The 25,766-nt window shown below is 36.2% G+C and overlaps 1 protein-coding gene across 4 annotated transcripts; it reads left to right on the top strand.

Annotated features, from left to right (window-relative positions):
- Positions 1–1,887: 1,887 nt before the first annotated feature.
- Positions 1,888–24,642, top strand: Znf280b (zinc finger protein 280B). 4 transcript variants are annotated; one of them, XM_076866032.2, is made up of 4 exons: positions 1,888–2,031; positions 2,813–2,870; positions 4,036–4,104; positions 20,082–24,642. In XM_076866032.2, exon 4 carries the CDS (start codon positions 20,146–20,148, stop codon positions 21,778–21,780), a length of 1,635 nt encoding a protein of 544 aa, XP_076722147.2. In that variant the 5' UTR covers positions 1,888–2,031; positions 2,813–2,870; positions 4,036–4,104; positions 20,082–20,145; the 3' UTR covers positions 21,781–24,642. The 4 variants fall into 4 exon arrangements, with proteins under 4 accessions (XP_076722147.2, XP_076722156.2, XP_076722164.2 ...); XM_076866041.2 differs by lacking the exon at positions 4,036–4,104; XM_076866049.2 differs by lacking the exons at positions 2,813–2,870; positions 4,036–4,104.
- The last annotated feature ends 1,124 nt before the right edge of the window (positions 24,643–25,766 follow it).

The following is a 25,766-nucleotide window of genomic DNA, read 5'->3' as shown; positions in this document are numbered from 1 at the left end:
AAACAGGATGACTAAGTGCAATTCATTGCCCTGGATGGGAATCAAAGGGTATTAGTAAAAAAAAAAAAAAAAAAAAAACCCACCAAAAAAGCAACAACAACAAAAAAACAACTATTGAAATTTGAAGCCCAGAGTTTAGATAATAGTCTTTATTGATCAATACTGGCATTATTATGCAGTCAAAAGATAATTTCACATTCATACATCTTAGACATTGTAAATATCTCTTCTACATCTATGATCTCTTCATTTTGACTATGGTATACTCTACTGAACAGATAAAGGGATAGTATTTTAAAATCCTGTAGATTTTTAAAATAATTAACACATTACTCTATAACCTCCTAGGTTAAAAAAGTGAGAATCACTAAGGAAATTAGGACTTCCTTGGAATTGAAGGAAAATTAATATATTATGATACCAAAATTGTGGGACACAGTTAAATTAGTAAAGGTAAACTTACCGTACTACATACTAGGAAAATAAAAGAGATTTTGCAAACAAATGATTTAGGCATTTACCTAAAAAAATTATAAAGAGGAGCAACACATCCTTGTAGAGACAGGATGGAAGGAAATAATAAGAGTGAAAGAAATAAATGGAGAAGGTAACATATAAATAAAACCAAAACCTTTAAAAAAAAGATTACTGAGAGGCTAGCCTCAGCAACTTAGATCCTGTCTCAAAATAAAAACTAAGCAGGGCTGAGGATGTAGCTCAGTGGTAGAGTATCCCTGCGTTCACTCCCCAATTAAACAACAACAACAACAACAAATCAAAAACAAGGCTGTGATTGTGGCTCAGCGATAGAGCGCTCGCCTAGCATGGGCGGGACCGGGTTCAATTCTCAGCACCACATAAAAATAAAGGTATTGTGTTGTGTCCATCTACAAAAAATTAAATATTCTCTCTCTCAAAAAAAAAAAAAATCAAAAACATACATACACACCCAAAAATTACTGAAATAGATAAACTTGTAGCAGAACTGATAAAAACATGCAAAAAAGAGTGGGCAAATTACTCCACCCCCACTTAATACTGGGGATTGAATCCAAAAGTACAGTTTCCACTGTACTACATCTCCAGCCCTTTTTATTTTTTTGAAACAGGGGGGGAGGTGTCTCATTAAGTTGCCTAGGCTGGCCTTGAACTTTCCATCCTCCTGCCTCAGCCCCCTGGGTTGCTGGGATTACAAGGTGTGCACCATCCACTGTATCCAGCATCAAACTTGTTTTGGTAAAGGACCAGATAGTAAATATTTGATATAGTCTCTGACAATTAATAATTTTTTTTCTGTCTTATTAGGAAACAGACAATACCTGGAGGTATAGGTATGTTGTATTCCTATAAAACTTGAAATTTGGATTTTATATAATTTTCACATGCCACAAAATGATATTGTTTGTTGTTTTTCATTCAGTCAGAAAAAAATAGTAAAATCTCTTTTTAGGTCACTGTAAGCTATATCAACACAGTTGGCAGGTTAGCTCCGGATACAACTTCAAGAGCTTGAGGTTCAAGATTCAGTTGCTTGGTCAAGTTTCTTATGCCTGGGACAGTTAGCCAGTGCTTTTATAGAAAGGGCACCACACCTGGAATAATGACAATGAGAGCAAACTATCTCTGAGTGCACCGTGAGCCCAACCCCAGCGCTGAGCTTTGACTGGCTTTAGAACCTGGATGGTCCAAGATCCCGGAACTTCAGGCCTACAGCCATAACCTTGGCCTGATACTCCTCAGCCCGACTTTACGTGCCCATTAGCCACCAGGGGCACCAGAGTGCGCGCATGCGCAGAACCCGCACTTCGTGACCAATCAAATTGTAGCGCCTGGAGCCGAGCCGACCGAGCTCGCCGCACCTGGCAGCCAATCACAGGTCGCCCTGGGCGCGCGTGTGGAGACGTCTGTGGCGTTGGCGGCGGTGGCGGACCCTGGGGCCTGAGGAGGTGGTGTGGCTGCGGGTTTTGCCCAGGGAGCGTGTTCGGGGCTGTTTCTTGGCCGGCTTCGCGGGGACGCCACTGATCAACGCGGGTAAGGAGGGTGGAGTAGCGCGGCTGGAGCGTTCTCTGAGGGGAGACGGGAGGGAGAATCCACCGCTGCAGCCCCCCCGCCAGGTTCGGACACCGCGTCCGGTGGCCTTGCGCCACCCAAGAGGCCTTTTTAGTGCCGACGTCTTCCAAAAGGCGTGAGGGGCCGGGGACCCAGTGGGCTCCACGCCGCCGCACACATTCCATTCCTTAACTTGACTAGGCGCCTCTTTCAGTCGGTCTCCCCTTACCCCGCGGAATTCCCCCACCCTGGTGCGGGGCCCAGCGAGGCCTCCTGAGGAAGGGGCCTCTACACCCTCCTCCTGCCTTGCCTTTTCTCCCCTGCCCCGCAGTGGTCTCTTGTGGCGCCTAATTTTGGTGTTTAAAAATCATAAACCAGTTTGTAATTCCAGCCCCACCCCCATTCTGTATATCTGCAGGCCCTGAACCCTTAGAGTGTCTAAACCTTTTAAAAATTCCGTTTATTGGACTCGTTGCTATATCGCAGTGCCTGTTTATTTTTCTTGTTTGTTTACTGTGGGCCTTCTGGACGGCTAATGCAGCCCACTGGATCCCAGTGAGCCATTATTAATTTGGGCAGTTTACAGGTGGGGTGTTAAGGTAGATAGGAGGAATAGATTTTGGGGAAAGTAATTGAATTCTCTTTTCTGATTAGATATGAGATGGTTAATAACATCTAAATGGCAATCTTAGGTAGGAAACAGGATATTAAATATCCTTGAAACATGCAAGTAACCCTAATCCTTCTCTCTGGTTGCCTTAAGGATGTGACCTTCTCCTTGGACGATTCAAGTTCTTAAAAAGTTTCAGTGTATATTTGAGGTAAGAGAGAAGTCTGTATCATAAGGACCAAGGTTGTTTCTTTTCTCAGTTAAATTTTCCTTTTCATTCTTTCCTGTGCTAAAACTTACTGTTTAGAGTTTCTTGAGGGAATCTGAATGTATATGATAAATTCAGGCGATTGTTGATTTAAATATTCTGGAGCCCTCCAAATTGCTTTCTTAAACAAAGGAGAATGTGGTGGCTGCAGCATTCTTTCACTTCATTTCTTGAAAAAGTAAGCACCATAGAGAGTTAGAGCTATGTAAGGCTGACTTATGTTGTGAGGCTAACATGGGTTGGTACACATACCCTAAGATTTCAGCTAATGCATTAAAAATGGGTCATTTAGGGAAAATTTTTTATTTGTTAAAGTGGAGTTAACTTGTTCATTACTATACTTTTTAATTTTTTTTTTAATTGTACTGGGGATTGAATAGGGTTGTTGTATCCCTGAGCTACATTGCCCATTCTTTTTATTTTTATATTGAGTTAGGGTTTAACTCTGGCCAGGAACTTGAGGATTCTCTTACCTCAACTTCCCAACTAGCTGGGATTATAGGCATGTGCCACCAAACTCACTTATACTCTTTTTCTTAAAGACTGTATTTCATTAGGTAAATTGTATGTGACTTGACAGGGGAGGTTAACAGAATTTTTTCCATGTCAGTAGGCAAGATAATAGGTAAATTCTGTGCCCACAGATTTGTGAATACAACTCAGAACCATTGTATTAGCTAGTTATCTATTTTAACAAACCATCTCAAAACCTAGTTGCTTAAAATAACACATTTTTATTACATCATAATTTCTGAATGTTTGGAATCCAAAAGTGGCTTAGCTGGCAATTCTGGCTTAGGCTCTCATGAGGCTACAGTCAAACTTTTGACTAGATTGGCAGTCTCTGAAGGCTTGACTAGAATTAGATGAACTGCTTCTAATCTCTTACTTGGCAGGAGGCCTCAGTTACTCATTGGACCTGTCCATGGGGCTGCTTATGTCATACCAGTTGGCTTCCCTTAGAGTGAGTTAATTTGGGAAAGCTTGTACCTAAGATGAAGCAGTGTCTTTTTTATAACTTCATATCTGAAGAGACATATCATCATTTCTTCTTTTTTTTTTTTTAAACTTTTTTTTTTAGAGAATTTTTTTAATATTTATTTTTTAGTTTTCAGCAGACACAACATCTTTGTTTGTATGTGGTGCGAGGATCGAACCCGGGCCGCATGCTTGCCAGGTGAGCGCGCTACCGCTTGAGCCACATCCCCAGCCCCATCATTTCTTCTTTGTGTGTTTTCTGCACAGGCCAACCTTTTACATTGTGGGAAAGGACTGCAGAACAGTGTGAATACCAGGAGGTGAGGTTCACCTGGGGCCATGAGAGAGGCTGGCTCTTATACCTGTTTATCCACCATTCCAGTTGTTCTCCATATGATTTCTGGCATTTTGTTACATTGGATGAAACAAAGACTTGTGCACTTATTTATTCAGCATATTGTTCCAGCAAGTCTCCTCTTTATCTTGGGTTAAGTTTTCTGTTGCTTTGGATAATTTTAATAGCAAACATACTGATTTTACTGTCACTTCTCCTTGGGAATCTGTTGTTTGATGCTGTGTTCCCCTTTATTTATTTTATTTCATATTTGCTTGTCCATAAGAAAGTAAATTTTCCTTTTTAGGAAAATTTCAGGTTGTCTGTATTTTCTATTCTCCCAATCTTTTTTTGGCAGGGGGGCGGTGGTACCGCGAGGGGATTGAATTAAGGGGTGCTCGACACCAGCCACATCCCCAATGTTATTTTGTATTTTAGAGACAGGGTCTCACTGAGTTGCTTAGTGACTTGCTTTTGCAGATGCTAGCTTTGAACTGTCAGCCTTCAGAGCAGCTGGGATTACAGGCATGTCACAGAATCTGGCCCACCAGTTCTCTCTTTAACCCACTCTTGTGTAGGTCATCAATGAATTCCACATTGCTTAATCCAGTGGTTAGTTTTAGTTGATTTATTCGATTTACCTGCAGCATTTATCAGATTCATTTCCTCCTTCCTAAAAAATTTTTTTATTTGAATTCTGGGTGCTTCACATTTTTGATTCATCTCCTACCCAGTTGGTTATTAACTGCTTCTTGATCTCCTTTGCTGTTCTTTCTTTATGACCTCTAAAAGTGGAATACTTCAGGATTTGGATTTTATAGATTTTTTTTTTTTTTCTTGAGAGAGAGAGATAGAGAATTTTATTTTTTATTTTTTTATTTTTTTTAAAGAGAGAGAGGGGAGAGAGAGAGAGAGAGAGAGAGAGAGAGAGAGAATTTTTAATATTTATTTTTTAGTTATTGGCGGACATAACATCTTTGTATGTGGTGCTGAGGATCGAACCCGGGCCGCACGCATGCCAGGCAAGCGCGCTACTGCTTGAGCCACATCCCCAGCCCCAGGATTTGGATTTTACACTCTTCCCCTGGGTTATGTCATCAGACTTGTGTTTTAGATAATGCTACAGATTGAAGATTCCAAAATTTGGATGTCTTCTCCATATCTCTCTGAATTCTGCTCATAGATTTGCTGGCACAACATCATCACTTATACGTCCTGTCTTTCATGTCTCATGTTCTGTCTATCAGACAAATCTGTGACCTTTCAAGATTTTATCTAGAATCTTGACTCCTTAATATCTTTATTTCTCCATCCTGTTACTATTATTATCTTTTGTCTGTTTTATTTCAGCAGCTTCTTATGTTCTGCTTCCACTGTTATTCTCTAAAGTCTTTTCTCCATACAGCAGCCAGAACAATCCTGTTGAAATGAAAGTCACACCATTAAAAATCTCAGCTGTCTCTCATCACACTCAGAAAAAGCCAGAGAACTTAGAATGGCCCATATGATCTGAGTTCCTATAATTGTCATTGACCACAAATGCACATTTAAAAAGCCTCATCTTTTAACTTGTCTCCCTTATCATTGGCTTGCCTGTTATCTTCTTGACTAGTTCTTAACCTGTGTTAAGTATGCTCCTTCTTAGCCTTTGTGTTGTTTTCCTTTTCTAGAATACTGTTTCCCAAATACTCATAACCATGTCCTATAAATATCAACCTGCCTTCATTTCCTACCTTTTCTCACTGGCCTATAGATAACCATCTTTTTAAAAAAATTATTATTTACTGATTAGTTCTAACAGAAAATTAGCTCCCTGAAGAGAGGGCTTTTGTTTGGATCACTGATACATTTTTATACTAGCTCTTGACTGTTAATCAGCTCACCAAATTTTAGTTGAATGAATGATGTACTTCGATTCCTCTTAAACACCACCTTGATTCTTCCCTCCACCTTTTCTCTTTGGTCAAGAGACTTATCAAAACTAAATGCTTTATATCATTCTTTGTATTATTTCTGTTTCTCAGTCTTTTAGACAGGAATCTGTTTTATTTATTTATTTATTTTTTAAATTAATTTTTATTGTTGGTTGTTCAAAACATTACATAGTTCTTGATATATCATATTTCACACTTTGATTCAAGTGGGATATAAATTCCCATTTTTACCCCGTATACAGATTGCAGAATCACATCAGTTGCACATCCATTGATTTACATATTGCCATACTAGTGTCTGTTGTATTCTGCTGCCTTTCCTATCCTCTACTATCCCCCCTCCCTCCTCCCCTCCCCTCTTCTCTGTCTACTATAATTCATTTCTCCCCCTTATATTTTTCCCCCTTTCCCCTCACTTCCTCTTGTATGTAATTTTGTATACCCCTGAGGGTCTCCTTCCATTTCCATGCAATTTCCCTTCTCTCTCCCTTTCCCTTCCACCTCTCATCCCTGTTTAATGTTAATCTTCTTCTCATGCTCTTCGTCCCAGGGAATATGTTTTAATTCTACTGATTCAATATATTTTACAACGATGGTTCACCATAAAGCAATGAACATCAAACATTACCAAACTTATGTCAGTTTTTTTTTTTTTTTTCCTCAGCACTAAAGATTGAACCCAGGGCTTCACACATGATAGGCAAGCCATCTACCACAGAGGTTTGTCTCCAGTCCCTGACTATATGCTTAACCACACACAGAATCCATTATGATCTCCTTCCATAGAGTAACAATTTCTTCCTAAATTCTTTAAGAAAAAAATAAAAAAATTCCCTATCTCCTTCCTTTCTGTGTTTTGATCCAGGAATTCTAAAGCAGGAGTATTGCCTTAAGATCAGTTCAGTATGTCAGAAAATAATAACTTTCAACTTTTGACTTCCTAATGGTATTATGTAAGTTTGGGGGAAAAAAAATGTGGATACTCCCAAGAAGTCTTACTTGTATTTTTCCGCTTGGGAGCTTCCCAGTAGTAGAGAGCTAAAAGATACATAGGGATTCATGACAGGGCCCATATGGCATTTGTGTGGAATGTGCTTTCATGAATTTTACACAGAATCTCTATATAACTAAGTTGAATTTATTATCTAAACGGATGTACTTTTTAAAAATGAATAAAAAATGGGATTATTAAAATATATACAAAACAGCTTAAACTGGGACTCATATAGTCAAACCAAGATATATGGTAACCCTACTCATAACTAATTTGGTCCTCTAAGTCCTTTATAATAGGTTGTTTACTCTGCGAAATATAACTATTGCAGGTGGAATACAGATTTATGAATTGACACTACTTGATACTAGCTTAAGTATATTTGTTGGCTAGATTGGCTTGCATCATTACTATAATCTTAATTACCTATGTTATGAATGGGGTCTTCGAGGGAGCTTTGAAAATTTACTATCAGTTTTTGGGTGGTGGGGTCACACCAGTTTATTGTTAGACATGTTTTCCTTTAATCAAGGGATAATGTCCTGTAAGATTCACTGTATAGAGGTCAGCCATCAACAGTATCTAATTCTAAAACATTTTTTCAATCTAAAAGACCATTATTAAGTAGTCACTTCTTTTATTACTTTCTTTTGGATGTTATAAGAAAATTACTAACAAAAATTTATTATTCTTTAGTTCTGGAGACAAGAAGTGCAAAACCAGTTTCACTGCACCTTAGTCAAGATGGGTCAGGTGTGGTGGCTCATTCCTATATAATCCCAGCAGTTTGGGAGGCCGAGGCAGGAGGGCTGTGAGCTTAGGCCAGCCTCAACAACATAGTGAGACCCTGTCTCAAAAAATAAAAAAGACTGGAGATATAGCTCAGTGGTAAAATGCCCCTGGTTTCAATCTTCAGTAACCTCTTCCCCTGCCACACCACCCACTCAAAGATGGATATTGGCATGGCTGTCCTCACCTTGGACACTCTGACAAAGAAGTCATTCTTTGCCTCTTCTAGTTTGTGAACATGACGTTCTTTTGCTTGAAACCATGTTACTTCAGTTTCTGCCTCCATCCTCATATCGCCTTCTCTTAGTATACCTATGAAATCTCCCTCGGCTTCTCTTATAAAGAAACATGACATTTAGGGGCCACTTGTACAATCCAGATGAATTTCTTCATCTCAAGATCATTGGTCTTATCTTGAAAGACCCTTTTTGCAAATAAAGTAATATAGTTTTCTGGTATTAGAATTTGATATTTTGGGGACTATTTTCAACCTACTGTAATCTTCATTCTATTTTTTTTTTTTTTTGCTCAGTATAGTGTAAGCACGAGTTTATTTCTCTCTGTGAGTTTGCCTGCTCTAGACATTTTATGTGAGTGGAATCATATAGTATTGTGTATTTGTGTCTTGTCATCTTTGGAAATATTCATTTAGCATATTTTCAGCTTATATCCATGTTATACCTGTATCCCATTTGTTTTTATGGCTGAATAATATTCATTGTATGGTTATATCACAATTTGTTTATCCACTGATGAGTGTACATTTGAATTGTTTGCACTTTGTGGCTATTATGAATAAAGCTGCTCTGAACGTTCGTGTACAGAATTTTGGTGTGAACTGAATGTTTTTGTTCTTCTAGGTATACCTAGTAATAAAATTAGTGACTCATGTGGTAACTATATTTTTTGAACAACTGCTAAATTGTTTTGCAAAGTAATTAACCATTTTATATTGCTACCAACACATATGATTCTTCCAGTTTGATGTTCTTTGCAGTACTTGTTAGTTCCTCTTCTTGATTATAACCAACCTAGTGAAGTGTAATATATCATTGTGATTTTCATTTGCATTTTCATAATAATTATTAATGTTAAGAAATAGTTCATGATGTTTTAATTGGCTGTTTATTTGTCTTTGTTAACATATCTATTCATACCTTTGCCTGTTTTTTTTTTTTTAAACATGGTAAAAAACGCATAGAAATTTATCCTCCTAACCATTTTTAAGTGTACAATTCATTGTATTTACATTGGTGTGTAATAGATCTTGAGGACTTTTTCATCTTGCAAGACTGAAAACTATACCCATTAACAAATAGACTTCTCTTTTTCCTGTCTTCTCCAGCCCTTGCTAACCACCATCCTACTTTTTGTTTATATGAATTTGACTATTTTAATTGTCTTATATAAGTAGAATCATACAGTATTTGTGTTTTTTGACTTGCTTATTTATTTAGCATAACATCTTCAAGATTCATCCATGTTGTAGTATGCAACCAGATTTCCTTCCTTTTTATGATTGAGTAATATTCCATTGTACCTGTATAACCCATTTTGTTCATTTGTTTGTTGATGGGCATTGGGCTTGCTTTTGCCTCTTGGCTATTGTGCATAGTCCTGCTATGTATATGTATGTGTTAATATCTCTTTTAGACCCTTCTTTCAGTTCTTTTGGATATTTGCCTAGAAGTTGGATTGCCAGATAATGTGGTAGTTCTTTTTTTAAATTTTTTAGGAGGTTGTATATTTTCCATAAAGTTGTACCATTTTATCATCCAACGATCCTGCCTGAGGAACCAGATTCTCCACTTCCTTGTTATTTTCTGATTTTTAAATTTTTATTGTTAGTAGCCATCCTAATAGATGTGAGGTGATAATTTGTATTTCTCTGATTAGTGATGTTTAACACTTTTTCATATATGCTTTGGGCATTTTTATATCATCTTTGGAGAAATATCTTTTAATTTCTTTACCCATTTTTATTTTGGGTTTCCTTTTTCTTTTTGGTACTGGGGATTGAATGCAGGGATGCTTTACCACTGAGCTACATCCCCAGTCCTTTCTTTGTTTTTGTTTTCATATAGTTTTCTAAGTTGCTGAGTCAGGCTTTGAACTTGCTTGCTATCCTTATGCTTCAGTATCCCCAGTCTCTGGGATTACAGGTGTGTGCCACAGTGCCCAACTGGGGTTTCTTTTTAGTCTTCCATTATTAGAGGACTTTATATATGTAAATACAAGTCTCTTATCACATATGTGAATCACAAATGTATTTTCTATAGATTGTCTTTTTACTTTCACGATGTTATCTTTTGAAACACAGAAGTTTAAAGTTTTAAAATTTGGTGAAGTCTGTCTTTTGTTAATTATATTTTTAATGTCATGTCTAAGAACCTGTTTGATCTTATTTATTTATTTAAAAGATTATGTAGTTATAGCTCTTCCATTTAGGTCTGTGATTCTTTTTTTTTTTTTTTAAATAGTGCGAAGCAGGGGTCTGGCTTCATTCTTTTGCATGTGGCTCTTTCACCAGTTTTTTGAAAAAACTATTCTGTTCCCCCAATCGAATTGTTTTGAAATTCAAATTCAAAATTGGTGATTTTTTTTTTTTTTTGTGTGTGTGTGTGTGGTGGTGCTAGGGATTGAACCCAGAAGTCCTCTACCATTGAGCACCTCCCCAGCTCTTTTTATTTTATTTTTGAAACAGAGTCTTGCTAAGTTGTCAAGGCTAGTCTTGAATTTATTACCTCCTTCCTCGGCCTCTTCTCAGTAGCTGGGATTACAGGTATGCACCACCACACTTGTCTTCAGGGACTATTTAGGTTTTTGCTGAACTCTGAATTCTATAACATTTATTTAGGTTTCTGCCCTTATGCCATTTCCATGCTGTTGATTGCAGATATTTGTTGTGTTTAAATTTATGAAGTGTGAGTCTTCCACCTTCATCGTTTTACAAGATTGTTTTGTATATTCTGGATCCCTTGCATTTCCAAATGATTTTCAGTTTCTGAGAAAAAGTGAGCTGGGATTTTCATCAATTTTGAGAGTATTGCCATCTTAATATTAAATCTTATTCATGAACACAGAATGTCTTTCCATTTATTTAGTAATTCTTTATTTCTTCAACAATGTACTCAGAAGATTTCAGTGCTTTTTTATATAAAAATCTTGCATTTCTTTTGCTAAATTTATCCCTATTTTGTTCTTTTTGATGCTAGTTCAAATGGAATTACTTAATTTCATTTTCAGTGTTTGTTACTAGAATCTAGAAATTTATTTTTTATATTGATTTTGTGTTCTACTACCTTGATTAACCTCTTTATTAGTTTGAAAACTTGTTTTGTGGATTTACATCTTCCTAACCAATCTTATTGTTATGTCACTTTTTTTTTTTTTCTTGATTGCCATTGAATGTAAAACCTCCAATACAATGTTGAATTGAAGTTGTGAAAATGAATACTCTTGTCTTCTTGGGAAGCTTCAGTCTTTTTGCCATTAAATATAATGCCAGGCTTCTCCTGGGAGGCTTCAGTCTTTTTGCCGTTAAATATAATGCTAGCTGTAGGAATTTTTTTCCCCCAGAAAAAAAAATTCACTTTAGTCTGGTTGAGAAAGTTCTTTTCTGTCATAATTAAATGTTTTTCTTGTGAAAAATCATGAAAAAGTGTTAGATTTTCTCAAAGTTTTTTTTTTTTCTTTCTGCCGATAGGTGTGATTTTTTTGTTCTTTATTAGTAGTTTATTTTTATTTTTCTGTTATTGTTACTGGGGATTGAACTCATGAGTGCTCCCCAATAGAGCTACATACCCAGACCTTTTTTTTTAGATTTTGAACGGTCTTGCTAAGTTGTCCCAGCTGACTTCAGACTTTTGATTGGGAGGCCTTAGCTTTCCAAGTTGCTAAGATTAATGCCACTGTGCCTGGCATTTTATTCTTTTTCCTTTTCTTTTTTTTTGGTACTGGGGGTTGAACCCAGAATGGCTTTGCCGCCAAGCTAAATCTCCAGCCCTTTTTATTTTTTATTTTATTTTCAGGCAGGGTCTTACTAAATTGCTTAGGGCCTTGTTAAGTTGTTTAGGCTGTCCTTGAACTTTTGATCCTCCTACCTCAGCCTCCAGAATCACTGGAATTACAGACATACACCATCCTGCCTGGACATTTTCTTTTTATTATTATTAAAATGATATTATGTTCTATTTTCATAGTATGGACCATACTTGCATTCTTTAACTTACACTTGATCGTGGTGTATAATGCTTATTATATAGTGTGGGACTTTGGTAGGATTTTGTTAAGTATTTTTGCTTCTGTATTTATAAAAGGGTATATCGTCTATAGAATTTTTTTGTGGTGTGATTTCTTTTTCTCATTTAGGTATCAGAGTAGTACTGCTTCATTGAATGAAATGGAAAGCTTTTTAATTCTGGAAAAGTTTATGAGTAATTGATGTTAATCTTTTTTAAACATTTGATAGAGAATGGGGTTGTAGCTCAGAGGTGGAGTGCCTGCCTAGCTGAGCTCAGTCCCCTGAACTGGAAACAAAATATGTGGTAGAATTCACCTTTGCTATTTCATCTTGGGCTTTTACTTGGGATTTTTTTTTTTTTTTTTTTTTTTAATTACTAACTTGATCTCTTGTTTTAGGTATGTTATATTTTCTGGTTTTTTGGAGTCCATTATATAGGTTATATTGTGTAGAATTTATCTATTTGATTTGTTGGCATAGAATTATTCAAAGTATTCCTTTATGATTATTTTAGTATGGTTGGTAATAGTACACTATTTTTAAAAATAGTATTTTTAAAAATAATTCATTGAAGTGATAGCCACAGAATAATTTTACAGTGAAAAATTTAGTGGCATTTAGAGTATTTATGATGTGGAACATCTGCTGTCTCTATTTCTAGCACAGTTCTTTCATTCCAAACTAAAATCACTCATTCATTAAGCAGTTTCTTCTCATTTCCCCTCTATTCCCTGGTAGTCACCAATTTCTGTTTAGTCTTCATGGATTTATCTAGTCTGGACATTTCCTATAAATGAGATCAGATGTAATCTTGGTGTCTAACTTTTTTCACTTAGAATGTTTTTATGGTTTATTCAGTTTAATAACATGTATTAGTATTTTGTTTCATTTGTGGCCAAATAATTTTCTATTGTGTGCTATATGTCATAATTTGCTTATGCATTCATCCATTAATGAGCATTTGCATTGTTTTCACCTATTGGTTCTTGTGAATAGCTGCTTTACATATGAGTTTACATACACTTATCTGAATACATGTTTTCTGTTCTTTTGTATATGTAGCTTGATTACGTGGTCATATGATAATTCTATGTTTGTAACATTTTAAAAATTTTTTCTTTCTTTTCCTCTTCTTCCTTTGTTCTTTCTCGCCCCGCCCCCCCGTTTTTTTTTTTAATTCTTCAGCTTTCTGAAGAAATGAAACACCAACTTTTTGAGGAAACATTTTCCACATTTCCAGAGTCCTCTGATTTTTGCAAGCTTTTTCTTTTTTTTTTTTTAATATTTAGTTGTAATTGGACACAGTACCTTTATTTTATATGTGGTGCTGAAGATCGAACCTAGAGCCTCGCACGTGCTAGGTGAGCACTCTACTGCTGAGCCACAATGCAGCCCCTTTGCAAGCCTTTTTTTTTTTGTTTCCAGGAACTGTCCAGGATCTGAAAAACTTGATTTTGATAAAGGAGCAACTACTTGTAGATCCTTATTCTGCCATTTCTACTAACCTCATCCTATTGGTGTGCATTGAGCAAATAGACCTTGTCTTTTTTTTTTTTTTAGTTCACTTTGTTGTTGTTGTTGATCAATATTTATGTAAGTATTCTCACCTGATAATTCCACATCCTTTCCCAATACTCAGTTTAATAAAAAAAAAAAAACAAAAAAAAAAAAACAAAACAAAAAACTTACCTTTGAACTAACAAGGTCATTTTTTAGGTTGAATTGCCAACCTGCTCATTATCTTCTTTTGTAGTTTCTTCTGACCGGGGTTCTGTTCTCGGAAGGAGAAAGTCTAATTCGCTCCACTGCTTCAGAGGAGATCCCATGAAGGACTCTAAGCATACTGTTCTAGGAAAAGGCTTCCCAAAACTATTAATTTCATGACGAGATGTGGCTATAGGCATTCTTCTAAATCCCCAGATTACAGAGCTCATATTTCTTGTCACAGTGCATGTCTGTGGTGCCCTGACTTTAAGAAAATTAACTGCCTTCCAATTTTGAACATTTCTTATTCTTTCCCTCAGTCCATCTTTCTTGGCTGAGTTTTCTTTTTTCTAACTTCTAGATAATCTTTTCTTTAATGAATGTTTGAATACTTATTACATGCCAGATACTACTCTAGGTATTGGAGAGAGATTTGTGAACAAAAACAGGCCAAAACTGGAAAAAAATCCCAAACCAGAAACTACTGCAATGGAAAACTGATAATTCAGTGGTGAATGAAAGATAGTAAAATGCATAAATTCTCTGGTGAGAAGGTGATATTATGGGATTAGGAGAAAAATAGTTGAGTAGGATGACAGGACTGGAAGTAGAAGGAGGAAGTTAATTGTATTGTAATTTTAGATAGGGTGGTCAGGTAAGTCTTATGGAGAAGGTAAATTTGAACATGGACTTGAAGGAGATAGAATGTCTATCCATTCAAGCCATGGGGCAAGAGTGTCTGAAGGAGCAGTAAGGTAACTACTGTGATTGGATTGGAGTGGATTAAAGGCAGAAGAATGGAAGAGATAGCAAGAATAGCAATAGTGGCATGGATCTATGAATTTTTAATTTTTCTCTCTAGTCCAGTGTATAAAAATTGTCTTATCCTTTAACAAGGAGCAACCTTGGTTTAATAGTTACACACTTCATAGTTTCCCAGGCTAGTATTGACCCTGTTTTATACAACTTTAGCTTATTTATGTAAAGTATTTATTATAAATTTTTATGAAAACTTATTTTTATTATTTTTGGGGCTGTTGGGAATCAAAACTAGGGCCTTGTTAGCTCTACCACTGGGCAGGCTACATCCCCATCCTGAAATTTTTTTTTTTTAAATTTTATTTTACTTAGTTCCCCTAGGATGAAATGTAAATATCTCATGCAGTCTTTAAGAATCCGATGAAGCACCCAGTTTCCTCCATGGGTTTGTGTTTGATGGGTATTATATTCTAAGGTATCAAATATGTGAAGTTATTGGGTGTTAGGGAACAAGAGTGTTGTGGATATATGTAGAGAGAATTTGAGTAGGAGTTTAGAGGAACAGTGATGGTTGAAGAGAGTGATAGGCAAGGACAGACAGTAGGGCAGGTGCTAGAGGAGTCCTAATGGCTTAAGATCTAATCTCAGAAATTACTCAAGAAGAACTGTTAGACCAAAATCCCACTAGAAAAGACCATTGTTTGGATGCACAAAAATAACCTTGAAGGTGGATTGTTATCCTCTGACCCTTAGCTGTCTTTGGAAAGAAACTTTCCTTTATTCCTCTTTTGGCCTTTAATGACTTTGTTGGTGGAGATGGGAGTTGATTTTTGAGACAGACCCTCAGGTCTAGTAGTTCTTGGCATGTCCAACCTCCTACCCTATTATGTCAATATTCTGGTCAATTTGAAAATAAGGGTTTATACATTCATCCATTTTGGGGTATTTGTGAAGAAGGGGCTCTAGATACCTAGAGGAGAAGAAATAATGAGTTTTCTAAGAATAGCATCGTCTGATACTGTTCTTGTAGTGCACTCAGTCATATACTTAACTAGCTTTATTCTTGATTTTTGTTCCACTTTTCATTTTTCATCTTTGGGTTGACAGTATGGGCAACAGCCAAAAACCTAACTGGGATCAGCTGAGTGAAAGTCAGTATTATTGGAATCCAGTTTAATTTCTTTCTTTTTTTTTTAACATTTATTTTTTAGTTTTCAGTGGACACGATATCTTTATTTTACTTTTATGCGGTACTGAGGATCGAACCCAGTGCCCCGAGCATGCCAGACGAGCGCGCTACCGCTTGAGCCACATCCCCAGCCCCAGTTTAATTTATTTTTATTTTTTTTAGAGAGAGAATTTTAAATATTTATTTTTTAGTTTTTCGGCGGACACAACATCTTTGTTTGTATGTGGTGCTGAGGACTGAACCCGGGCCGTACGCATGCCAGGCGAGCGCGCTACCGCTTGAGCCACATCCCCAGCCCTTAATTTCTTTTTAAACAACAGGAATTTATTTTTCAGTTTTGGAGGCTGAGGCATCTTAGAACAAGTGCTCTTCCTAGGTGGGGATGGGGAGTAGGGAAAACAAAACTATGGTGTCACTTCTTATAAAGGCACTAATTCCATTATGGGGATCTCACCCTTATGACCTCATCTAAACCTAATTACCTTGAAAAGGCAACATCTTCAAGAGCCATCATCTTGGAGGTTATGGTTTCAACCTAAAAATTCTGAGGGACACAATTTAATCTATAGCATAATCTAAAGTATAGTCTCTAGAATTGAAAGACTCATTTAACAATTAGGAGGAGAGAAACAGTATAATTACATTGATGTTTAAGATCCATTCAGTGGTGACAAGTATATATAATTTGAAGTATAAAGAGAAGATGGTAAGGCATACCATCTCATGGTAGAAGTTTGTGAGGTCTGAAACAGGTGTACAAATATGTAGTAATCTACATGGATCCTAAACTTAGAAGTCAGGCTAGAGCATGGGTGGAGACATTAATAAGTATGGAAATAATGTGGTTACAGTGAGCAATGATCTAATCACTTATAAGATACTATGACTAATTTGATGGAGATGGGGAAGGTTTGAACAGGTGTTTTTTTATTATTATTTTTTTTCAGTCAAAAAGTGAATCCAGTGAAACCCTTTTTAATGAGTTTTGAGGATGTAAGTGATTTTTACCATCAGAAATAGGCATGCTATTTGGAGAGAACACAGAACTTTTGGAGAGAACACAGAACTAGAATTCAGGAATTATGCATTTAGGGCTCTCTGCATATCCTCCATATAACATAAGTTTTTTTGGCTTTAAATTCCATCTTCAGATAATCTGATAAACATATTAGTAGTCAAATTATTAGAATATTAATAATTTTGACTTGAAAGTTTTTTTGTTGTTTTGTTTGTGGATGGTAAGGCATACCATCTCATGGTAGAAGTCAGTACTAGAAACGTAGACGTGACACTGAGAAAAAGACTGGATTTGGGTAGGAGTTCTCTCCCAGGACATTTAGTAATGTCTAGGGCCATTTTTGATTGCCACACTGGGGAATTAGTACCGATATCTAGTGGGTAGAGGCCAAAAATGCTGCCAACATCCTGCTATGCACCTAGAATTCCTCTATATAAAGAACTACCGGGTCCAAAATCTTAAGTGCATAGGTTGAAAAACTCTGGGCTAAGTGGCACCATCCTGGAGTTAGGTAATTGAAAGTAGTATAGACAAACCTATTTTAGCTGATTCCAAAGAGCAGTGTTCAAATCTGCCATATATATCTGTGACATTATATATAGACTTAATTTTTCAGGTTTTAAATTATACTATTCATGACATACCGGATAATAAGCTTCATGCATTCACCACTGTCTGCCATGGTATCTTACCAGTGTTGGGCAAATAAAGTAAGTGGAATAAGTGAGGGGAAAAAAATGAATAATTTTTGTTATGCTTAATTGTATTCTTTAGTTGACTTGCAAGGTGATGTATGTGTTTATAGGAATAGATAATATCTGTATGTTCCAAAGTTAGGTACTGGTATTCTCATTAAAATTAATGTATCATGTGTCTCATATTTTAGATGCCAGTTTAATTTTTATAGATTGGGTTATGCTGATTTGAAGAGGCCACAATGCATCTTGACATGTTTTCAGAATCAGTGAGCTATGCAGTAGTAGATCACTTGCCTAGAATATGCAACGCCTGGCTTCAATTCCAGTACTGCAAAATAACAACAACACCGAGTCTTAAAGTCTAGTGAGCTGCGAACCATGCCTATGTTTTGCTTGCTTTAGATCAATGTTTTTCAGACCACTTAGTTGTGACCCATGGATGAATCTTAATTGATTTTGTGAGTCATGATCTATAAAAGAAAAATGAAATAGAAGATATTTAAGTATATCTTATGTAATGTAGAGACAATTATTATTTATATATGTCAGTATATAGTGGAACTCCATATAATTTTTTTTTAAGAGAGAGAGAGAGAGAGAACTTTTTAATATTTATTTATTTTTTTTTTTAGTTTTTGGCGGACACAACATCTTTGTATGTGGTGTTGAGGATCTAATCCGGGCCGCACGCATGCTAGGCGAGCGCGCTATCGCTTGAGCCCCAGCCCCGACTCCATATAAATTTACTTTATTTTTTTTTAACTTGGTTTTGATTTAAAAAAAATCTATATGTATTTGAAAAGGCTAGCTGCTTTCAGTTGTTTATTAGCCTACAGAATTTCTGAATTGAAGTTTCTCAGTAAATTCGTAGAAAATGTGGAATTATTGGAGCACAGTCTTTTTATAAGAGACTTTTTTTATATCAATTTTAAGATCTTATAAATAGAAGATCTTATGAGAGTTACTATTTGTTGGTTCATTTAACAAACTAAGCATTTGTGCTGGGTATTCCACAGTCAACAAAAGATCCAGTCTCCATCCTTTGTGGTTTTGCTACTGGGCAAAAAGAAGGAATCAAGATAAAGAAGTTAAGTTTGTATTATGTTAAGTGAAGGTAGGACTTGATGGTGAAAGAGAAGGGAAGTGAGCCAGGTGCTGTGACTCACACTTGTAATCCCAGTGACTTGGGAGGCTGAGGCCAGCTTCAGTGATTTAATGAGAACCTATCTCAAAAGGCAAATAAAAAAGGACTGGGGGTGTAGCTCAGTGGTAGAATGTCCCTGAGTTCAATCCCAGTAAAAGAGGGGAGTGGAGGAGGGAAGTAATAGTGTGAGTTAAGAGGTTATAGTTTGAAATATTTGAAACCTCTCTGAGAATGGTGCTTGGAACAGAGAGCCCTGAAGTTGATGAGTAGCCAGCCATGCCGGTATCTTAATGAATGAACATCATATTAGAAATACAAATGTTGTAAGCAAGGTTTAGTGTGTTCATGAGGTAGTGAGGAAATTTGTATGGTAGAGTGAAGTGGGTGAGGGAAAAGGAGTATGAAAATATATCTGGGGTTGGAAGCATGATCTTCTAGACATTGGAAGTACTTGACCTTTTAACTCTTTGTGGATCAGAAAGTCCTTGGAAGGTTTTGAGCTGAGCAGTGATGAAAAAAATTTCATGTGGTTTAACAGAATCATTCTTCCTTCCATATGGAAAACAAACTGAGGTGGATTTGAAGGAACAGTGTTGTACTTAAGTTCAGTGGGGAAGTCAGAACTGGAGAGAGAAATTTAGTAGATATCAGTGAATGGATTAGGCCATTAACTGAGATGAGATTATCAAGAGAATTTATTCCTGATTTGCCTGTCTGACACATGCTAAGTATTGACATTACATTATGTTATTTGTTGGCTATGTGTAGATACTCTTACTCTCTAAATTTGATACCTCTTGTCTATATAATGATTTAGGAATTAGTCTAGATGAATCAATTGATATATATTTAATATGTTTTCCTTTAATTCTATTGTGAAACAAAATATCTTGGAATAGTTGGTGCTTTTAAAAATAGCTATTATCTTAAGTCTAAGGAATAAAAATTTTTGTATTCAAGATACTGAAAAAACACTTGTGAAAGTAAAAATACATTTTATTATTTATTTTTATTTTTATTAGTTATTGATGGACCTTTATTTATTTATTTGTTTAAATGTGGTGCTGAGAATCAAACCCAGTGCCTCACACATGCAAGGCAGTTGCTCTACCACTGAGCCACAACCCCAGCCCCTATTTTATTATATTATTTTTAATGATTTTGATTGGAAGAGGTTACTTTTAGCGTGGGGCAAAGGTATGAAACTGTGATACTCTAGACTTTATCGTACATCAGTTTTAAGTTGCCATTTTTTCTTCCTTGAGTGTCAGTGTTCTTGTCTGTAAAATGAGGATGGCTAATAACTACCTCAGAATTTTAGAGAAGAATTAAATAATGCATTTTTCTGAACTTACTGTGTTTGTACTTAGGTGGCTGTTTATACAAAGGAAGCACTGGGACTTGTGTCTACCTTCAAGAATAAAAAAATAGAAAATGGAACAACCATGTGTGTTATGTGAGGAAGAACAGGATCCAGAACCACAGAACATAAAAGAAACCAAACAAATAGATGATGAAGATGCGGAGCTGATCTTTGTTGGGGTGGAACATGTAAATGAAGATGCTGAACTTATCTTTGTTGGGGTGTCTTCAAATTCAAAACCAGTTGTTTCAAATATTTTAAACAGAGTTACCCCAGGTTCATGTTCACGGAGAAAAAAGTATGGTCGCCGAATAAAAGATACTGCTCGTAGATTGCAGCCTACAAGTCATGTGACCCCTTCATCAGAAACAGTGACTATGTTGCCAGTATCTCAATCTGAATCAAGATCAACAGATAGTCCTATTATTATTGAGCCTTTGTCTAAGCCTGATGATAAAAGTAATTCACCAAAAGTTATGCCTAGTAGCTCTTCAGAATCATGTTCTCCTGTGGTTACCCTCACAAGTTCATTGCATCATCCAGTGAAAGCAGCACTTTCAGAAGGAGGTACGAATGAAAGTACTTGTATATCAAAGCGGTGTTCCAATTCTGAAGTAATTAGCATAAATCCCAAAAATCCTAAACTCAGTGATGGAATCACAGGAGGATATTCTTTAACTTTGTCCCCTCCAGGTGTTTTTAATAATAATAATCCTCAGCAGAGTACACCCAATGATGTCCATACCTCAGTAAGCCATGTTCAGAATGTATTATCTTTTCCCACAGCTTTTCCAAAGGACAGTCTCCATTTAAAGCCTATAACTATAAATCCTGATAGGGAAAATGGGTTGGCAAAAACAGAATTTTCAGATCTAGCAAGTCAAAATAAGACCTTTGATCCCAAGAAAGGGAATTTGATTCTATTACTTAGTGACTTTTACTATGGACAACATCAAGGAGATGGGCAGCCAGAACAGAAAACTCACACAACCTTTAAATGCCCCAGCTGCTTGAAAGTTCTAAAAAATGTTAAGTTTATGAATCATATGAAGCACCATTTGGAACTTGAGAAGCAGAGGGGTGACAGCTGGGAAACCCACACTACTTGCCAGCATTGCCACCGGCAGTTTCCCACTCCCTTCCAACTACAACGTCACATCGAAAGTGTACACACTCCACAGGAGCCCTCTGCTGTCTGTAAAATTTGTGAGTTGTCATTTAAAACAGATCAGATTCTTTTAGAACACATGAAGGACAATCATAAGCCTGGGGAAATGCCCTATGTGTGCCAGATTTGCAGTTACAGATCATCAGCCTTTGCTGATGTGGAAACACATTTTAGAACATACCATGAAAACACTAAGAATCTACTTTGTCCTTTTTGTCTCAAAATTTTCAAAACTGCAACACCATATATGTGTCATTATAGGAGGCACTGGGAAAGGGGTGTTCACCAGTGTTCTAAATGTCGGCTACAGTTTTTAACTTTCAAGGAGAAAATGGAGCACAAGACCCAATGTCATCAAATGTTTAAGAAGCCTAAGCAACTAGAAGGATTGCCTCCTGAAACAAAAATTGTTATTCAAGTGTCACTGGAACCTGGTCAACCAGAATCAGTGAATGTAGCGTCTATTATTCTGAGTACAACTGATTCTGAACCATCTCCTCCCAAATCTAAAAATAGAAATTCCAAAAAACCTCATTGATTCTATTTTGGGAAACCAAAAGCAAATATTTCAGTTTGAATAGAAGAAAAAAACCCATGAAAACAAAAAATATAAACCATACATTATTCAGTAGCGCCAAAAATAGTGAAACTAATAAATTGAGATTTAAGTTCATGCATAGGGTTTTAAAAATTTTTTCTTTCGTTCTTTTTTGTGGTGATGGGGATGAACCAGGACCTAGTACGTGCTGAGCAATTGCTCTACCACTGAGCCATGCACCACATTCCCACTCCCTGAATGTTGAGCTGTTATATAATATATTACCTGGTTTTTATGTTAACTCTCTGGTTCAACACATGAAAGGTGCTTGTATAATGTTTGAGTGGGGAAAAAAAAAAAGTGGAAGCCTATTTATTTTGTCAGTATTTTATGTTACTCCTAAGCTGGAGAGATCTTTCTTCTATATACAGAATTTGTAGCGGTTTTGAAGTATTTAATTTTATTTTTAAACTTTTTCTGTATATTACACATTTCACTGTTAACTCTAATCAGACTGGAATGACTTTGTTATGGCTTGATCCCTTTATTCATGAACTCTTAGAAGTGCCTGTGCAGTGTGAGTGTGAAATAACCTGGTTTTGAAAGTCTTAGTGTGGTGTTGAAGGAGAAGCTGTGGCATGAATGGAGGTGAAGATTTATGTATAGGTTAGGCAAAAGAAAGTATTTGACCCTTTATCCCAGTTGAGGGATAGGCACATTCTAGTCTTGGAGCCAAGGCAGAAGGAACATAGCCTGAGAATGTCTTTGCCTAATGGAAGAACATCCCAAGGAAGAAAAATCATTCTTGAAAAATGTCTGCATTTGGTGAAGGATTCCTGCATATATTAAACAGCTGCTCAGTATCTTTAGCTTCATATGAAGCCACAACAGTAATTAGAATGGGAACTGGCTCCAGTTAATTTCCTGTTGAGTGATCCAAAGGAGAATTTTTCATTCTGGCTAGAGGTTAGTGAAGAATGAATTCTCCTTGTCCTAATAAGCCACAGCAATAAAGCATGTTACAATTCCCGAGGAAAAGAAGCACTGGTATCTGAAGTTTGAACTGTACTGGACCCAGAGTTTCTGCTGAAAGGGGCCATACAAATGATGACTGTCCAGTTAATGGACTGAGCTAAATTTAGTTCTTCCACTGATTAGCTGGAATGAGGGCTTGTCCAAGAACACTAGGTACAGTGCACCAAAATAGCCCAGGGTGACTGATTAAAATTAAACCCATATGGGACCTTATATTTTTCAGCACATTTGTAACTTACCATAATTGAGTATATGAAGCTTGCAGTTTTGTGTCTTGTCTTGGAAGTGAGTATATTACAGTTAGTAGGGTTTTTTTTTTTTTTTGTAGTATTTATAATTTCCTGATTACACTAATGAATCTCTTTTTTTTTTTTTTTATCATTTTTAAATTTGTTCTAGTTAGTTAAAATGGCCCAAATGTATTGTCTGTCCTTATCTGATAGATCCTCCTATTTAATCTCGAACTATACTAGGGACAAACTTTTTCCATTTGCCCTCCCCAAAGGCTGTTTCATAGAACTGTGAAGTAATTTCTGAGCATTGGTTCCTAAACATCAGCAGCCTGAGCTGCTGTGAGTTCCCAGGGTTGTCTATCTCCCAGGGCTTGTTCTAGGGTCACCTCTCTCCTATTCATTACCCTCATCACAGGTACCCAGCAGCCTCTGTTCATCAATCAAGGAATCTACTAGCATCCTGGCTGTAGACATAGGTCTGGAAAAAGTCTTTTTCATTCTTCCCCCACTCCTTTATTCTCTCCTCAATCTAATTAAATTTTCTAACTTTCATAAAAAGCTGGGAAGAGGTAATCTTCAAGTCATAGTATTAGAATTGGGGGAAGAAGGACTAAAAATAATGAAAAGATAGATTTTGTTGTGTTTAATTGCTCCATGCTTGCTTATTTGATTAATTCATTCACACCTTGAACGGTTTGCTAGGTCTTTTCAGTTAGTTTGCTTGGGCCAAGGCATGTTACGAAAATTTTACCCTGAACCCTTTCTTTAGATACAAGAAAATGTGTGTGTATGTGTATGTGTATGACTGTCCCACTTGTTCTGGTGGAAATTCTTACTGTTTAAATCTGCAGACTTTTGTGTATTGTGTTTCTATGGTAAAAGTAAGAAATGTTTTAGTTGTAAATTTTAGTGATTGCTTACTGTTAGTGGCACTGTGAACTGTTGTTTGCTGTTTCACTAAAGCATGCTCCTAAGGAGTACAAATTGTCAGTTATTGCCAACTACAGGTTCCAGTGGTGTGGCCCCTGCCTACCTCCTCCCTCTTTCATTCTGTGATACAGCTCTACCATTTCCCTAATTGATATGCTGTTTTGATATAATGGCCTTGTTATTCCTTAAGCAAATCATTTTTTCCTGATTTACAGGCTGCACATGCTATTCTCTTAGAACGCTTTCCCCTAGGCCTGCATGGCTTGCTACCTCACTGAACTGTTCAACACTTCCTTTGGTTCTTAGAACAACTAGAAATCTCCCCCACATTTTTTTTAACCTTATTCTTTCTCCTTAAAGGCACTTTACCTCCCTCCCCCCACTTCTTTCTTCCCTCTCTAATATAATTAAATTTCCTAGATTTTCACAAAAAAGCTGGGAAGGAATCATTAAGGGCTTTGCTTCTCTTTTAGAATTGAGCTAGCTTGAGTCAATTTCTGTGCCTGCAACCAAAAGAAAGTTAATATAGTGAATTGAGTCAAAGGGAGCTTTCTTTGTTTTTCTATTGATAGCTTTATATTTTTTAAGGCAATGTCACTTTGTTTTGTTTACAAATATATTTAATATCTGTCCAGATTACTATTTTATTATTATTCTTGTATGAATTTTCTTGTCTATTTTGCTTGCTTGTTCTTGCAGATGGAATTTATTATTTTATTAATGTTGCCAAAAATTGTAAGTAAAATAGCAATTATAATAATAAAATGATTTGTGAAAGAATGTTTTTGCTATATTGTCTTTTCACCAATAACATGTTTTTAGCTTTGTTTGATTTTTATTTGGTACCTCCTGCCAGTTGTGGTGGTGTCATTTTTTTTGAGTCAGCACTTCTAAATAATGTGTATGATGGAGTTAATGGGTTTCTTGATCTTGGTTTTAATGAAAAATTTTTATATTTTAAAATATACTCATTACTTTTATACTATTAAAAGTAATGAGTATATTTTAAAATCTTGTTTTCATTTTTAGACTTGTTTTATTGGGTAGTTTTCAGCATCTATCAAGATGGTCATTTACTTTCTCAACTTCCCTTATAGAAAACATTTTTTTTAAAGCAGAAGTAGCCTACTTGGTAGAATATTATTTGTATTACTTACAGCCCTATTTCTATTTTCATTTATATTAAATTAAGTACATTTCCTTTTCCTCTCAGATTGTCACAATTTTTGTTTTTGTTTTTTTCCTGATACTAGTGATTGAACGCAGGGGCTCTTAACCTCTGAGCCATGTCCGGCCATTTTTATTTTGAGACAGGGTCTCACTAGGTTGCTCAGAACCTTGCTAAGTTGCTGAGGCTGGCTTTAGATTTATGATCCTTATTTGTCAGCCTCCCAAGATGCTGGGGTTACAGGTGTGCCACCACCATGCCCAGCTTATAGTTTTATCAGTGTTTCTTATTTACTTTTTCCCAAGAAGCAACCTTCAATTTGCCTTACTGTCCCAACTAGTTTTATTTTTGTTATTCTCCAGTTTTGCCCTTATTTATATCCTTTCTGCTTACTTTTGGATTGTTCTTTTTTTTTTAATATTTATTTTTTAGTTTTAGGTGGACACAATATTTTATGTGGTGCTGAGAATTGAACTCAGTGCCTCATGCATGCTAGGCGAGTGTGCTACCACTTGAGCCACATCTCTAGCCCCTGGATTGTTGTTTTCTATGACATTATTTTAAAACTTTTATTTTTACTTAAATAAGGAAAGAATTTAAGACTTCTTTTTTCTCTGTTT

This window comes from Callospermophilus lateralis, chromosome 1 (genome assembly GCF_048772815.1).
Source record: "Callospermophilus lateralis isolate mCalLat2 chromosome 1, mCalLat2.hap1, whole genome shotgun sequence".
In the NCBI taxonomy this organism is placed as follows: Eukaryota; Metazoa; Chordata; class Mammalia; order Rodentia; family Sciuridae; genus Callospermophilus; species Callospermophilus lateralis.
Note: the sequence above shows the minus strand (reverse complement) of the source record. Positions and strands in the feature narration are given on the sequence as shown.